Source organism: Anolis sagrei, chromosome X, assembly GCF_037176765.1.
Source record: "Anolis sagrei isolate rAnoSag1 chromosome X, rAnoSag1.mat, whole genome shotgun sequence".
NCBI classification, from domain to species: Eukaryota; Metazoa; Chordata; class Lepidosauria; order Squamata; family Dactyloidae; genus Anolis; species Anolis sagrei.
Genome location: NC_090034.1, coordinates 3117714 through 3133587, shown reverse-complemented (window position 1 = coordinate 3133587; position 15874 = coordinate 3117714). Strand labels below are relative to the sequence as shown.

At 41.3% G+C, this 15874-nt stretch overlaps 1 protein-coding gene across 8 annotated transcripts in view; it reads right to left on the bottom strand.

Annotated features, from left to right (window-relative positions):
* The window catches only part of LOC132780024 (SUN domain-containing protein 1), a 135290-nt gene that overhangs the window by 36071 nt on the left and 83345 nt on the right, over positions 1–15874 (bottom strand). For all 8 annotated transcript variants that reach the window (XM_067461208.1, XM_067461210.1, XM_067461206.1 and 5 more), the window contains 6 exons: positions 13440–13533; positions 12421–12479; positions 10277–10422; positions 7549–7776; positions 4357–4443; positions 63–106 (listed from right to left, as the gene is read on the bottom strand). In XM_067461208.1, the coding sequence (XP_067317309.1) occupies positions 63–106; positions 4357–4443; positions 7549–7776; positions 10277–10422; positions 12421–12479; positions 13440–13533 (658 nt within the window). The remainder of the gene's footprint in view (positions 1–62; positions 107–4356; positions 4444–7548; positions 7777–10276; positions 10423–12420; positions 12480–13439; positions 13534–15874) is intronic.

Below are 15874 nucleotides of genomic sequence, written 5' to 3'. Positions count from 1 at the left end.
CTTTTTCCTGCCACTTAACGGCAGGGTTCAAAACTCAACATAATACCTCTAGGTCGGCATACCTCGCTGTTTTCGTTTTGGTTAGCTCCAGTTCCCTTTGGATACCCTGAAAATATAACAAAAGTATTACTAAACACCGTGATTTCCCCCAGTTCTTGAATCAGGCTATAAAAAAGTGAGGGTGAAAAAAGATCCCAGGCAATAGCATCTTAGACATGCCTAAAAAAGAGCAACGGAGGGTTGGATAGTTATTAGTCATGAGTCCGGGATTTGTTCCAACCGATTGAGTCGTGTTTCCGTTTTGTTCTGTCCATTCAGACGGCATGAAACAGGAAGACTTCCCCTGAAACGAAAATACATCTGAAACGAAAGACAGGTGGGAGCGGGTACCGGCTTCAAGCCTGCTTTTGGGATTGTTGTAGGGCCTGCAGCCGAGCACCGAGTAAAGAGCGCTCTTTACTCTGCGCTCAGTTGGCCTGGGTGTGTAGGCCCAAAGCCTGCTCCCATAGGGAAGGCCCTTCCTGAAATGAAAATACACTCGAAACGAAAGGCAGACGGGATCGGGTGTCATATGTTCTGCAGTTGATGGTGCTTGGTGATGGAAGGTTTAATGTAAAGGGTTTAGTAATCTGTAAGTAAGAGTTCGTGGGTGAAAGCAATTAAGGGTGGAGGTATGCAAGAGATGGGTTGCAGCTGGGTGTTTCTGGATATAAGGAGCGAGCCTTGGCATTGATCTTTGGGAGAAAAGTATCTGTTGCATTTTGGTGGTGGATGCTGCTGGTTTTTCCCCCAGGTCTGTTGGATTTTCGGTATCCTGACCTGTCTCCTCTAATCTTGGAACTCTGGAATCTTGAACCTTTGGACTGGTTCTTGATCCCTGGACTTTGTTGACTCTTGATCCCTGGACTTTGTTTATTGAACTCTCGGCATTTGACCACTGGACTGGAGCCCTTTTGACTACGAAGTTATTTTTTGCTATCAGTTTTTGTTTATTCTGTAGCTGTGTGCTATCTTTGTGTTTTATATTTTGGACTATAAAAACAGCCAGCAAGTAAGTGCTGTTTTAATTAAACTGTTTGATAAAACTGGGAGTTTGATTCATCTCTACCTAAATAAGGCAGAGCCCTGGCAACGTGACAGCTATGGAACTCCCTTCCCCAGCTCCATTAGATCTACCCCCTCCCTCCTGGCCAGGTATCCTCAAACTGTTGGTGGTGGATGCTGCTGGTTTCCCCCCCAGGTCTGTTGGATTTTTTTGGTATCCTGACCTGTCTCCTGTAATCTTGGAACCCTGGAACCTTTGGACTGGCTTTTGACTACGGTATAGACTCTTGATCCCTGGACTTTGTTTATTGAACTCTTGGTATTTGACCACTGGACTGGACCCTTTTGACTAAGGAGTTGTTTTTGCTATCTTTATGTTTTGGTCTATTAAAACAGCCAGCAAGTAAGTGCTGTTTTAATTAAACTGTTTGATAAAACTGGGAGTTTGATTCATCTCTACCTAAATAAGGCAGAGCCCTGGCAACGTGACATCAGGTACAGGCTTCAAGCCTGCTTTTCGGATTGTCGCAGGGCCGGCAGCTGAGCACCGAGTAAAGAGCGCTCCTTACTCGGCACTCAGCTGTAGGCCCTGTGAGGCCTGGGCGCATAGGCCCAAAGCCTGCTCCCATAGGGAAGGCCCTTCCTGAAATGAAAATACACTCAAAACGAAAGGCAGACGGGAGCGGGTACCGGCTCCAAGCCTGCTTTCCGGATTGATTCTCGCAGGGCCTGCAGCCGAGCACCGAGTAATAATAATAAATAATAAACTTTATTTATACCCTGTAACCATCTGCTCCAACGGAGACTCAGAGTGGCTTACATGAGGCCAAGCCCGAACAACAAATTACAATACAATAAGATACAAAGTGCAATAAAATAAACAACATAACATTAAAGTATAAAACATAAAAGCATATAAACAATATACACAAAACATAAAAAAGCAGTAAATCAAACATAATGACAGTGAGTGGGTCTCTGAGAGGTCCCCCCTCTCTCTCTTGTGGGGTTCTTCCTCAGGGGGCCATTCTCTCCCCTCTCTTGTTTAACATCTCTATGCGACCACTTGCTCAGCTGGTTCGAGGTTTTGGGCTGGAGTGTGACCAGTACGCCGATGACACTCAGCTGGTGCTGAAGATGGAAGGCCGACCGGACTCTGTACCCGATTGTTTCCCTCAGTGCCTCATTGAGGCCGTGACTGGATGGCTGCGTGCCAGCAGGTTGAGGGTGAATCCAGCAAAGACGGAGATCCTATGGCTGGGTCAACTGGGCAGTGGGGACATCCAGCTGCCCACCCTGGATGGCGAGGCACTACGCCCGTCTTCATTGGTCAAGAGTCTGGGAGTCCTTTTGGACCCTCTGCGGACGATGGAGGCCCAGGTCTCTCTCCGCCGTGAGCAGAACCGCCTTCTTTCTTTCACCTGCGGCAGGCTAGACGGCTGGCCCCCTCCCTGTCCAGGGATGACCTAGCTATGGTGATCCAGGCCACAATCATCTCAAGACTGGACTACTGTAACGCCCTCTACATTGGCCTTCCTCTGTGGGTGATCCGGAAACTCAAGTTGGTACAAAATGCAGCTGCTCGGCTTCTTGCGGGAATTCCGATGAGATGCCACATCACCCCAATCTTACTACAGCTGCATTGGTTACCCATTGAGCACTGGATCACTTTCAAAGGGATGGGACTCACCTTGAAGGCCTTGCATGGTCTGGGGCAGATGTCCCTGAGGGACTGCCTCACCCCCTCCCAACCCCAGAGATCCCTCCGTTCTGAGGACCAAGATTTGTTGGAAATTCCCAGTGTCAAGACCTTGCGTCTAACAGCAACCAGGCGCAGAGCCTTCACAGCAGTGGCACCATCACTCTGGAATACTCTGCCATCTGAACTCCGTGCCTTGCAGGACTTACCAGCTTTCCGCAGGGCATGGAAGACATACCTGTTTCGACAGGCTTTTAATGTTTGATACTGTTGTTTTTAAATTGTTTTAAATTGCTTTTAAACTTTGTTAGATTTTAGCTAGTCTTGTAAGCCGCTCCGGGCCCCAAGGGAGTGGCCGCATAGAAGTTTAAATAAAGAAATAAATAAATGTACATAAAATGATTTAAAAACTCAGGGTGAGATAAAGGGGCTCCATCTCCCCCAAAAGGACTCGGTGCGGCTTACATGAGGCCAAGCCCACCAATGCAGTACATACATCATAATACAAAACATAATACAAAACATAACAATAACCAGAAAATAAAATACATAAAATCCAAAGAAATGTAATAGACAACAACAGACAATATAAAAACATACAATTAAAAACAGGAGCTCCTGGTGGCACAGTGGGTTAAATCCTTGTGCCGGCAGGATTGAAGACCGACAGGTTGCAGGTTCGAATCCGGGGAGAGGCGGATGAGCTCCCTCTATCAGCTCCAGCTCCTCATGCGGGGACATGAGAGAACCCTCCCACAAGGATGATTTTTTTAAAAAATCAAATCATCCGGGCATCCCCTGGGCAACGTCCTTGCAGACGGCCAATTCTCTCACACCAGAAGTGACTTGCAATTTCTCAAGTCGCTCCTGACACGACAAAAAATAAATAAAATTAAATTAAAAACAGAGGATTATTTGATACGAAACTCTATGCAAGGCATCATGATAGCATTCCCGATTGGAGCATAGATGTTCTCGTGGCAAAGGGCAGTCTGCGGAGGAGCAATGCTAGATTTCCAGCACAAGTTGCATATGGCTTGGGAAAAAAATCCTTCTTAAACGACTCTTAAAGGTGGTTGCTATTATAATCCAACTTTTGCCAATTAGCTGAACAGATGGCGAGGGGGGGGGGAAGGGGAGGAAGTGGCAGGAAAGGAGAGCACGGGTCTCTCGCCTTTCGGAGGACAAGCAATGCCACCTGACATATGGAGTCCAGCCTAAGACTCTGGGTCACATGACTGGAACCTGGGGATTGTAATCTTATTTCCATTGGGGCCCTTCTTTTTGCCTGATCCCTCTCTTGAGTGAAACCTTGAGGGATCAAAGCCAGGACAGTTAATCTGGGCTGCTTCTGCACACCGTTTAAGTGGAACGTTCCTATACAGAGGTGTATGGTTTCCTTTAGAATTTTTAACTCTAGCAGGGCATTAATATTCCCGGAAGTTGCACTTGGGACTTCTTGCAAGGTCTGCAAGATGTGAACGACATATCCCTTGTATTCCTCTCCCACTATTGGTTTCAAAGCACCCCCTGGATTTGGCTTCCTTAACATTATCCTAGGTAACGACAACCTTCATTACTGAGCATTGGATAAGAATAAGCCGATCTTTTACCTCGGATTTTTCGGAGAGTTTTGCAAGGAGATCTTCTAAAGCCGCGATGCGCCATCCATGTTCTTGCTGCAAGGCCAAGGCGTCGATCTTTGAAAACAAAATGCGACAATGTTGTTCTGAAGCAGTGTTCCTCAACCTTCCTAATGCAGGTTGACCCCTCAATACAGTTGTGGTGACCCCCAACCATGACATTATTTTTGTTGGGTTGTTGTAGGTTTTTTCGGGCTATATGGCCATGTTCTAGAGGCATTCTCTCCTGACGTTTCGCCTGCATCTATGGCAAGCATCCTCAGAGGTAGTGAGGTCTGTTGGAACTAGGAAAAAGGGTTTATATATCTGTGGAATGACCAGGGTGGGACAAAGAGAGGACTACAAGAGAGGAGATTCCACCTGAACATGAGGAAGAACTTCCTGACTGTGAGAGCCGTTCAGCAGTGGAACTCTCTGCCCTGGAGTGTGGTGGAGGCTCCTTCTTTGGAAGCTTTTAAACAGAGGCTGGATGGCCATCTGTCAGGGGTGATTTGAATGCAATATTCCTCCTTCTTGGTAGAATGGGGTTGGACTGGATGGCCCAGGAGGTCTCTTCCAACTCTTTGATTCTAGGATTCTATGAAAGGACTCTTGTCTGTTGGAGCTAGGTGTGAATGTTTCAACTGACCACCTTGATTTACAGAAAACCCACACACACAGATAGATATCTACATCAAAACTCCAACCATCAGCTGCATGGTGTACGGTAGACTCCTGCAGAGGTGAGAGGCTCCCTCTTGTTCTTTGCTGAACGTAGCATTGGTTGGATTTTCTTGGTGGGTCTGTAGATGGTTTGTATGTTGTGTTTCCTCATCAGCTTCCCTCTGCGTCTGCCAAGAACCCTTTCCCTCTGGGTGGGTCTTGGTCTTGACTCTCGTGGCTTCTTCTCGGTTGTCTTGCAGCTCTTCTGATGTCTGAGGTGGAGTCTCCCTTGGCCTGGAGAGCCCAGTTGAGGTGCTTCAGTTCATCTTGGAGGAGGTGGGCTTCGCAGATCACCCAAGTCAAAAAAGAAGCACTATCAAAGCCCTGGCAGACCATGCAAACAAGATCTGCGAAGCCCACCTCCTCCAAGAGGAACTGAACCACCTCAACTGGGCTCTCCAGGCCAATGGAGACTCCACCTCAGACATCAGAAGAGCTGCAAGACCACCGAGAAGAAGCCACGAGAGTAAAGATGAAGATCCACCCAGAGGAAAAGTGTTCCTGCCAGACATCAAGGGAACCACTGACCGCAGAGGGAAGCTGATGAGGAAACATAACATACAAACTATCTACAGACCCACCAAGAAAATCCAACCAATGCTCCGTTCAGCAAAGGACAAGAGGGATCCTCTCACCTCTGCAGGAGTCTACCATTGTATACCATGCAGCTGTGGACAAGAAGTCTCCATAAGGACCACCAAACGCAGCCGCATTGCCCAAACACACATCAAGGAACATGAAAGGCACTGCAGACTACGTCAACCAGAGAAGTTACCCATTGCAGAGCACCTGATGAACCAACCTGGACACAGCGTGATGTTATTGGAGAAGACAGAAATACTGGACCACTCTCACAACCACCATGTCAGACTACACAGAGAAGCCATTGAAATCCACAAGAAGCATGTGGACAATTTCAACAGAAAGGAGGAAACCATGAAAATGAACAAAATCTGGCTACCAGTATTAAAAAACTCTAAAATTACAACAGCAAAACAGCAGAGAGGAAACAATCAAGGACATAGAATCAAAGAGTTGGAAGAGACCTCCTGGGCCATCCAGCCCAACCCCATTCTGCCAAGAAGCAGGAATATTGCATTCAAAGCACCCCTGACAGATGGCCATCCAGCCTCTGTTTCAAAGCCTCCAAAGAAGGAGCCTCCACTACACTCCGGGGCAGAGAGTTCCACTGCTGAACGGCTCTCACAGTCAGGAAGTTCTTCCTCATGTTCAGATGGAATCTCCTCTCTTGTAGTTTGAAGCCATTGTTCCATTGTGTCCTAGTCTCCAAGGAAGCAGAAAACAAGCTTGCTCCCTCCTCCCTGTGGCTTCCTCTCACATATTTAGACATGGCTATCATATTTCCTCTCAGCCTTCTCTTCTTCAGGCTAAACATGCCCAAGCTCATAGGGCTTGTTCCCCAGACCCTTGATCATTTTAGTCGCCCTCCTCTGGACACATTCCAGCTTGTCAATATCTCTCTTGAATTGTAGTGCCCAGAATTGGACACAATATTCCAGGTGTAGTCTAACATCTATTCACCTCTCAACAAAAGATTGCCCCATGCACTGCCAGGCCATCAAACGCTAATCAAGGTGGTCAGTTGAAGCATTCACACCTTTCTCTAACAGACAAGAGTCCTTTGTCCCACCCTGGTCATTCCACAGATATATAAACCCATTTTCCTACTTCCAACAGACGTGCAATGTTTTAAAAAATCACTGGAGTGCTCCTTAGTATGAGCGACAACAATACAATCTGTGGCATGACTGCCTTTGAGCACAAAACTGTGACTGCTTACGCTCAATCCACAATGCATCGTGATTCTCAACCCACAGTGTGAAAAGGCCTCAGTGGGAGAAAGGCCTCAGTCTGAGAGAGATCTCAGTGTGAGAAGGCCTCAGTGGGGAAAGGCCTCAGTTTGAGAGAGATCTCAGTGCGAGAAAGGCCTCAGTGTGAGACAGTCTCAGTGTGAGAAGGCCTCAGTGGGATAAAGGCCTCAGTCTGAGAAAGATCTCAGTGTGAGAAGGCCTCAGTGGGAGAAAGGCCTCAGTTTCAGAGAGATCTCAGTGCGAGAAAGGCCTCAGTGTGAGAGATCTCAGTGTGAGAAGGCCTCAGTGGGAGAAAGGCCTCAGTCTGAGAGAGATCTCAGTGTGAGAAGGCCTCAGTGGGGAAAGGCCTCAGTTTGAGAGAGATCTCAGTGTGAGAAAGGCCTCAGTGTGAGAGATCTCAGTGTGAGAAGGCCTCAGTGGGAGAAAGGCCTCAGTCTGAGAGAGATCTCAGTGGGATAAAGGCCTCAGTCTGAGAAAGATCTCAGTGTGAGAAGGCCTCAGTGGGAGAAAGGCCTCAGTATGTTAGTAGGCCAATGCATCATCCTGTCAGTTCCCTTTCCGAAACTATCTTCCTCCTACAAAAGAAGCATCAAAACAGTGATCGAAAAGGGCTTCAAAACGGGATTACCGCTGTTTGATCAGGTTGCATCTCTTTCAGGTGCTGTCCCACAATGTTTTTAATTAAGACCAAGGTTTCGCTCTTGTCGCTCATCTGGGCCACTTGGTCCTGCATGTTTTGCAGCAGGAGAAGCATGCGGCGATACTCTTCTTCCCGGTGGTGCCATCGCTCCGACATTAAGGCCAACTGCTTTTCCAGCTCATGCACGCGGCTTGCGTCCAAGAACTTCAGGGTTTCCTAAAAATGGATGAGAGGCATGTTTGTATAATGTTCCCATCACACCTTTCTGGCAACTTAGAAATAAATAAGCATTTAAAAAGACTAGAAAAATGAAAACAATTATAGCACCAGCAATGAATTCTGATTTTATAATGCAATTATTATTAAATATTGTCAGAATTATTACAAAATTAACTAGGTATTTTCAATTACAAAAATGTGAGTGTTAAATGGCGAGCAATGAATTTTGATTTTATAAATATTGTCAGAATTATTAAATATTTAATATTTATTATTATTATTATTATTAAGTATTGTCAGAATTATTGCAAAATTAACTAGGTATTTTTAATTACAAAAATGTGAGTGTTAAATGGCGAGCAATGAGTTCTGAATGTATAAATATTGTCAGAATTATTAAATATTTAATATTTATTATTACTATTATTATTATTAAATATTGACAGAATTATTACAAAATTAACTAGGTATTTTTAATTACAAAAATGTGAGAGTTAAATGGCGAGCAATGAGTTCTGATTTTATAAATACTGTCAGAATTATTAAATATCTAATTTTTTTATTAGTCAATATTGTCAGAATTATTACAAAATTAACTAGATATTTTTAATTACAAAAATGTGAGTTAAATGGCCAGAAATGAGTTCTGATTTTATAAATATTGTCAGAATTATTAAATATTAATTATTATTATTAAATATTGTCAGAATTATTGCAAAATTAACTAGGTATTTTTAATTACAAAAAAGTGAGTTAAATAGCCAGCAATTAATTCTGATTTTATAATGCAACTATTATTAAATATTGTCAGAATTATTACAAAATTAATTAGGTGTTTTTAATTACAAAAATGTGAGAGTTAAATGGCCAGCAATGAATTCTGATTTTATAAATATTGTCAGAATTATTAAATATTTAATATTTATTATTATTATTATTATTATTAAATATTGTCAGAATTATTACAAAATTATCTAGGTATTTTTAATTACAAAAATGTGAGTGTTAAATGGCGAGCAATGAGTTCTGATTTTATAAATATCATCAGAATTATTTAATATTAAATATTTATTATTATTATTAAATATTGACGGAATTATTACGAAATTAACCAGGTATATTTAATTACAAAAATGTGAGTGTTAAATGGCCAGCAATGAATTCTGATTTTATAAATGTTGTCAGAATTATTAAATATTAATTATTATTAATAATAAATATTGTCAGAATTATTGCAAAATTAACTAGGTATTTTTAATTACAAAAATGTGAGAGTTAAATGGCCAGCAATGAGTTCTGATTTTATAAATATTGTCAGAATTATTTAATATTTAACATTTAATATTATTATTATTAAATATTGTCAGAATTATTACAAAATTAACTAGGTATTTTTAATGACAAAAATGTGAGAGTTAAATGGCCAGCAATGAATTCTGATTTTATAAATATTGTCAGAATTATTAAACATTTAATATTTATTATTATTATTATTTAATAATTTTTATTAAACAGTTTAGACATCAACACAAGGAAAGAGGGAGAACAATACTATAGAAGATAGAAAAGTAGGAAACCCGAAAAAAAGATCCTTCCCTCAGTCTGAGAGAGACCTCAGTGTGAGACAGCCTCAGTGGGAGAAAGGCCTCAGTCTGAGAGAGATCTCAGTGTGAGAAAAATCTCAGTCTGAGAGAGATCTCAGTGTGAGAAGGCCTCAGTGGGATAAAGGCCTCAGCCTGAAAGAGATCTCAGAGTGAGAAGGCCTCAATGGAATAAAGGCCTCAGTCTGAGAGAGATCACAGTGCGAGAAAAGCCTGTCTGAGAGATCTCAGTGTGAGAAGGCCTCAATGGAATAAAGGCCTCAGTCTGAGAGAGATCACAGTGCGAGAAAAGCCTCAGTCTGAGAGATCTCAGTGTGAGAAGGCCTCAGTGGGATAAAGGCCTCAGTCTGAGAGAGATCTCAGTGTGAGAAGGCCTCAGTCCACAATGAATCGTGATTCTCAACCCACAGTGTGAAAAGGCCTCAGTGGGAGAAAGGCCTCAGTCTGAGAGAGATCTCAGTGTGAGAAGGCCTCAGTGGGAGAAAGGCCTCAGTCTGAGAGAGATCTCAGTGGGAGAAAGGCCTCAGTGGGAGAAAGGCCTCAGTCTGAGAGAGATCTCAGTGTGAGAAGGCCTCAGTGGGATAAAGGCCTCAGTCTGAGAGAGATCTCAGTGTGAAAAGGCCTCAGTGGGAGAAAGGCCTCAGTCTGAGAGAGATCTCAGTGTGAGAAGGCCTCAGTGGGATAAAGGCCTCAGTCTGAGAGAGATCTCAGTGTGAGAAGGCCTCAGTGGGAGAAAGGCCTCAGTATGTTGGGAGGCCTCAGTTTGAGAAGGCTTGGTGTGAGAAGTTTTGGTGAGAGGAAGCCTTTCCCCAATCCCCTATCTTCAGGTGTAGTGCTCTACAACTCCCATCATCCCCTGCCTGCTTTGTGAAAAGAGCACAGGAAGGACAGCTTACGTCTGAGTGCTGGACGGCATACGATGAGCCTGGATGAGGTTCGACACCTGTCGTAGCATCTTCCCACCTGTACGTTCTGTGAAAGCTTGTCCAATTCAAAGCTGGGAATAAGGAAAGGAACCCTTCTGCGCCCCAGTGCCATAAACCTAAAGCAGGAGGATTCAAAAAGAAAAACAGAAGATGCTTCCAAGAGGAAAATGGAAGGTTTCACAATATTTCAAAGACAGGTCAACAAGATAAAACTACCTTTCAGAAACTGTAAGTGGCACAAATATAGTGTTTAATACTCTAAGGTGTGATCAGTGAACTGGCTTTTAACTCACAATTATTATCATTACCTGTATATATTTTTGAATATAAGCTGACCTGAATATAAGCCTACACACCTAATATTGCCACAAAAAACTGGAAAAATGTATTGATTCGAGTATAAGCCGAGGGTGGGAAATGCAGCAGCTATGGGTGAATTTCAAAATAAAAATAGATACCCATAAAATTACATTAATTGAGGCATCTGTAGGTTAAATGTTTTTGAGAATTTACATACAACTAATTTAAGATAAGACTCCAATTAAACCATTATTCTGACCTTCTTCAATGTAAATGTGCTTACATATCCTTCCAATAATAAGTCAAATAATAAATGTAATAAATTTATAATAATAGAGTAAAATAATGTAAATGTAGTAACAATAATAGAGTAAAATAATAAATATAATAATAACAACAATAATAAAGTAAAATAATAAATGTAATAATAATAAAGAGAGTAAAATAATGTAATAACAATAGAGTAAAATAATAAATGTAATAATAGTAAATAGAATAAAAATGTAATAATATCAATAAATAAATAATAAATGTAATAATAGTAAATAGAATAAAAATGTAATAATAACAATAAATGGAGTAAAATAATAAATGTAATAATAGTAATAAATAGAGTAAAATAATGTAATAATAACAATAGAGTAAAATAATAAATGTAATAACAACAACAATAGAGTAAAATAATAAATGTAATAATAGTAATAAATAGAGTAAAATAATGTAATAATAACAATAGAGTAAAATAATAAATGTAACAATAACAATAAAGTAAAATAATAAAGGTAATAATAGTAAACAGTAAAATAATACAATAACAACAATAAAGTAAAATAATAAATGCAATAATAGTAAATAGAGTACAATAATGTAATAATAACAACAATAGAGTAAAATAGCAAATGTAATAATAATAATAAATGGGAAAAATAATAAGTGTAATAATAATAAATTGAGTAAATAATAAATGTAATAACAATAAAGTAAAATAATAAATGTAATAATAGTACATAGAGTAAAATAATAAATAAATAGAGTAAAATAATGTAATAATAACAGCAATAAATAGAGTAAAATAGTAAATGTAATAATAATAATAAATGGGAAAAATAATAAGTGTAATAATAATAAAATGAGTAAATAATAAATGTAATAACAACAATAAAGTAAAATAATAAATGTAATAGAGAAAAATAATAAATGCAATAATAAAAAATAAAGTAAAATAATAGATGCAATAATAATAATAATAATAATAATAGAGAAAAATAATAAATCTAATAATAATAATAAACAGAGAAAAATAATGAATGTAATAATAGAGTATAATAATAATAATAATAATAATAATAATAACCTAGTAAAATAATAAATAACTTTGTCTTGAGTGTAAGCCAACGGGGGGAGGGGGGTGCTTTTTCAGCCTAAAAAAAGGCTGAAAAACTCGGCTTCTACTCGAGTATACGGTATATTTATTTATACCCTGCTTTACCTCTCCCGAAGGAGACTCAAAAGCGGCTTGACATAAAAGCATTGGCATACAATGTAAAATATACAAATACGCAAACATTAAAACAGAATTAAATACGATGTGCCGAATTTAATGGCCTCTCAGATCTTGTTGATGTGTGGTACCCTTCTAAAATTGGCTCAAGATACCATCTGTTACGCTTCATAATTTTTTCTACTGGTGGCTGAAGTGTCCACCTTAAGGCTACTGATCTCGATCATCCTCCACTCTGCTCTTGGGAAAAAAAATAGAGAACATGGAACTAACATTTGGCATAAAACATCAATACATCTTAGAATCCACTCACCGAGTAACAGCAACAACGGGAGAAGGAACAACAATAACCTGAATATCTTTGGAAGGCATCTGGAAAAGAGAGACCGGAATTTCACGTAAACATCCTGCAAAATATTTTGTGACGCTTTTCCAATGAATAGCTCTTAAAGAGTCGCAACCAATTTGACCTAGGGTTGCTGTGAGTTTTCTGGGCTGTTTGGCCATATTCCAGAAGCATTCTCTCCTGATGTTTCACCCACATCTGTTGCAGGCATCCTCAGAGGTTATGAGGTCTGTTATGAGATCTATTCAGATCTGCGGGATGATGTCCAGGATGGGAGAAAGAACTCTTGTCTGTTGGAGACAAGTGTGAATGTTGTAACTGGCCACCCTGAATAGCAACTTAATGGCCTTGCAGCTTCAAAGCTTGGCTGCTTCCTGCCTGGGGGAATCCTTTGTTGGGAGGTGTTAGCTGGCTCTGATTGTTTCCTGCCTAGAATTCCCTGTTGCTCTTTACTTACTGTCCTGGTTCTAGAGGTTTTTTGAATACAGGCATGTAGCCAGGGCGGGGGGCTGAGGGGGTTTAGCCCCCCCCCCCGAAATTCTCAGGGTGGTCCACGAGAAGGCCTTACTGGTACATTATTTAAACATGTTTATTTATATCATGATCTGATCACCATACTCAATATATCCCATATGCATTGGGGTATTGGGGTAATGATACAAAAGGTTTGCAAGGGTAGATCCTCACCCCCCCCCGCCCCTCCACCGAATCAAACTCAGCCCCAAATCAAAATCCTGGCTATGGGCCTGCTGGTAGCCAGATTTTGTTCATTTTCATGGGGAATTCCAGACAGGCAGCCAGGCTTTGAAGCTACAAGGCTAATCAAGGTGGCCAATGGCAACATTCACAGTTCCTAACAGTTGAAGTCCAAAACACCTGGAGGGCTCAAGTTGGCCCAGGCCTGATCTAATCTATAAACACTGGTTTTAAATATATACATGGAATTAGATTCTGCATAAAAAAAAATAATATGTATGTTTACATACCTTGTAAGAAGAAACACATTCAGCAAAGAAATCAGGGTCACGAGTTGATACCACCCGGTCCCCAGCCACCAGAACACGCCTGCCGCGGCCTTCCCTGGAGGAGAGGAGATGGCGCAGGTGAGTCGAAAGGCACCCGGAGAACACAAGGCAGAGGTTTTCAAACTGTTCAGACTCCAGGGAAGCTTCTCCACATCCATTAATATGGTTGAGAATAATATCTACACTTTGCAGAAAGCGCTGGGCCATCTTCCACGGCCTTTGCAGTTCACTCAGGTACTCCCATCAGTACCTGAGTGCACCTTGTCCCTATGTCTGACCTTTCTGCCCAGCTCAGAGGTAAGGACTATTTAATGGTATTTAAAAGGTAAACATAGTTAGCCTCTCCCCTCCTGACATCCCCATTGCGTTTGCACCATATGAGGGTTTTCCCGTTGGCGTTATGTCTAGTCGTGTCCGACTCGCCTGCTTCTGGGCTTACCTATGGTCTTCCCTGTTCAACTAGAGATGTTTTGGAAAGGCACGACCTTTTAGAGATCATAACCTTTTGGGAAACCTGGGATCTCCATAGCCTTTTGGAAAGGTGACCCTTTCTGGAGATGAATTGGCATTCACACTATTTTTTTTGCAAAGTATGATCTTCCCGAGAAGAGTGAAATACTCAAGTGAATCTTCTCCTTAGTGGGATTCATGCAAGGCAATTTAGGTTCCTCAGTTGTTAGACTGATATACCTGGATATCTCTCTGAACTGTTAGGAACAAAGATATGCCATTGCAAATAAAACATATAGACAGATCTTCAGAAGTGTTATTTCACCCCCCCCCAAAAAAAAGAATCTAAAAGGTAAAGGTTTTCCCTGACATGAAGTCTAGTCGTTCCCTGACATTAAGTCTAGTCCTACTCTGGGACTCTGGTGCTCATCTCCATTTCTAAGCCAAAGAGCCGGCGTTGTCCACAGACACCTTCAAGGTTGTGTGGCCTGCATGACTGCATGGAGTGCCGTTACTTTCCTGCTGGAGCAGTACCTATTGATCTACTCACATTTGCATGTTTTCAAACTGCTAGGCAGGCAGAAGCTGGGGCTAACAACGGGAACTCACCCTGCTCCCCAGATTCAAATCACCAACCTTTCGGTCAGCAAGTTTAGCAGCTCAGCCGTTTAACCAGCTGTGCCATCAGAATTAATTTGTATTGAAATGTTAATAATGGAAGCCATTTTGAGTCTCCTTTGTGACGAGAGAAAAAGCAGGATATAAATAATATTAATAATAATAAACATTTGCATGTTTACAAACTGCTAAGCTGGCAGAAGCTGGGGCTAACAACGGGAACTCACCCCGCTCCCCGGATTCAAATCACCGACCTTTCGGTCAGCAAGTTCAGCAGCTCAGCGGTTTAACCAGCTGCACCATCAGAATTAAATTATATTTAATCCTGGAAGTGTTCGACTTGTGATTTTGTGATATAGAAATCCAGCATATAGATATCGTTTGCTGTGACATACTGTGCTTTTGTGTCAATAATAATAAACTTAATAATAATAATAATAATGAGGATTAAAGATTGAACTGCAAAGACTCTGGAACAAGTCACTCAAGGTGGTCCCAGTGGTGATCGGCACACTGGGTGCAGTGCCTCAAGACCTTGGTCTGCACTTAAAAACAATCGCCGCTGACAAAATCACCATCTGCCAGCTGCAAAGGGCTGCCCTGCTCGGATCTGCACGCATTATTCGCCGACACATCACGTAGTCCTAGACACTTGAGAAGTGTCCAACAACAGCCAGCAGAGAGATCTTGTTTGCTGTGTACTCATCTTGTTGTGTATAATGATTAATTGGAGGTTTCTAGGTCTTGCTGGCTCACCAATTCTGGAAAGTGGATTCCACCTTCCTTCCTTTTGAAGCTCTGCATTAGCAACAAAAGCTTGATGCAATGTATTAGTGGATTAATCTAAGTGTATATTCCTAGATGTTTACACTAGTCCCTGATTATGTTTATATCTCAGGTGGCAACCATTATTGAATTACATCAAAATTTAGTTTTCGGTGATGGAACGTTTTCCAGATGGCACTTGAAGCCTCTTTGAAATGTGACGCTGCGATGGGAAAACAGCACTGGAATAAAAGGATGATGGTGATGCGGAGGCTTGCTATCTGACCCCAACACCCATGCTTCCCTGGAGCGTAAGTTTGAAAACCACTGGCTTAGGAGGAGGCCGAGCAGAAATATAGGAAAACGTTGCAAGAGAGAAGATTGGTAGGATGCAAATCAATGGAACAGAGAGATGTTGGCAAGTTACCACATGTAATGCTGATATTTTTGAGAGAGAAAAATAAAAGTTTTGTACTATATTCTACAGCCAAGTTCCAATGGCGTGTGTGTGTGTATATATGTGTATACTGTTTATATGCTTATTTGTTTTTTATTTTAATGCT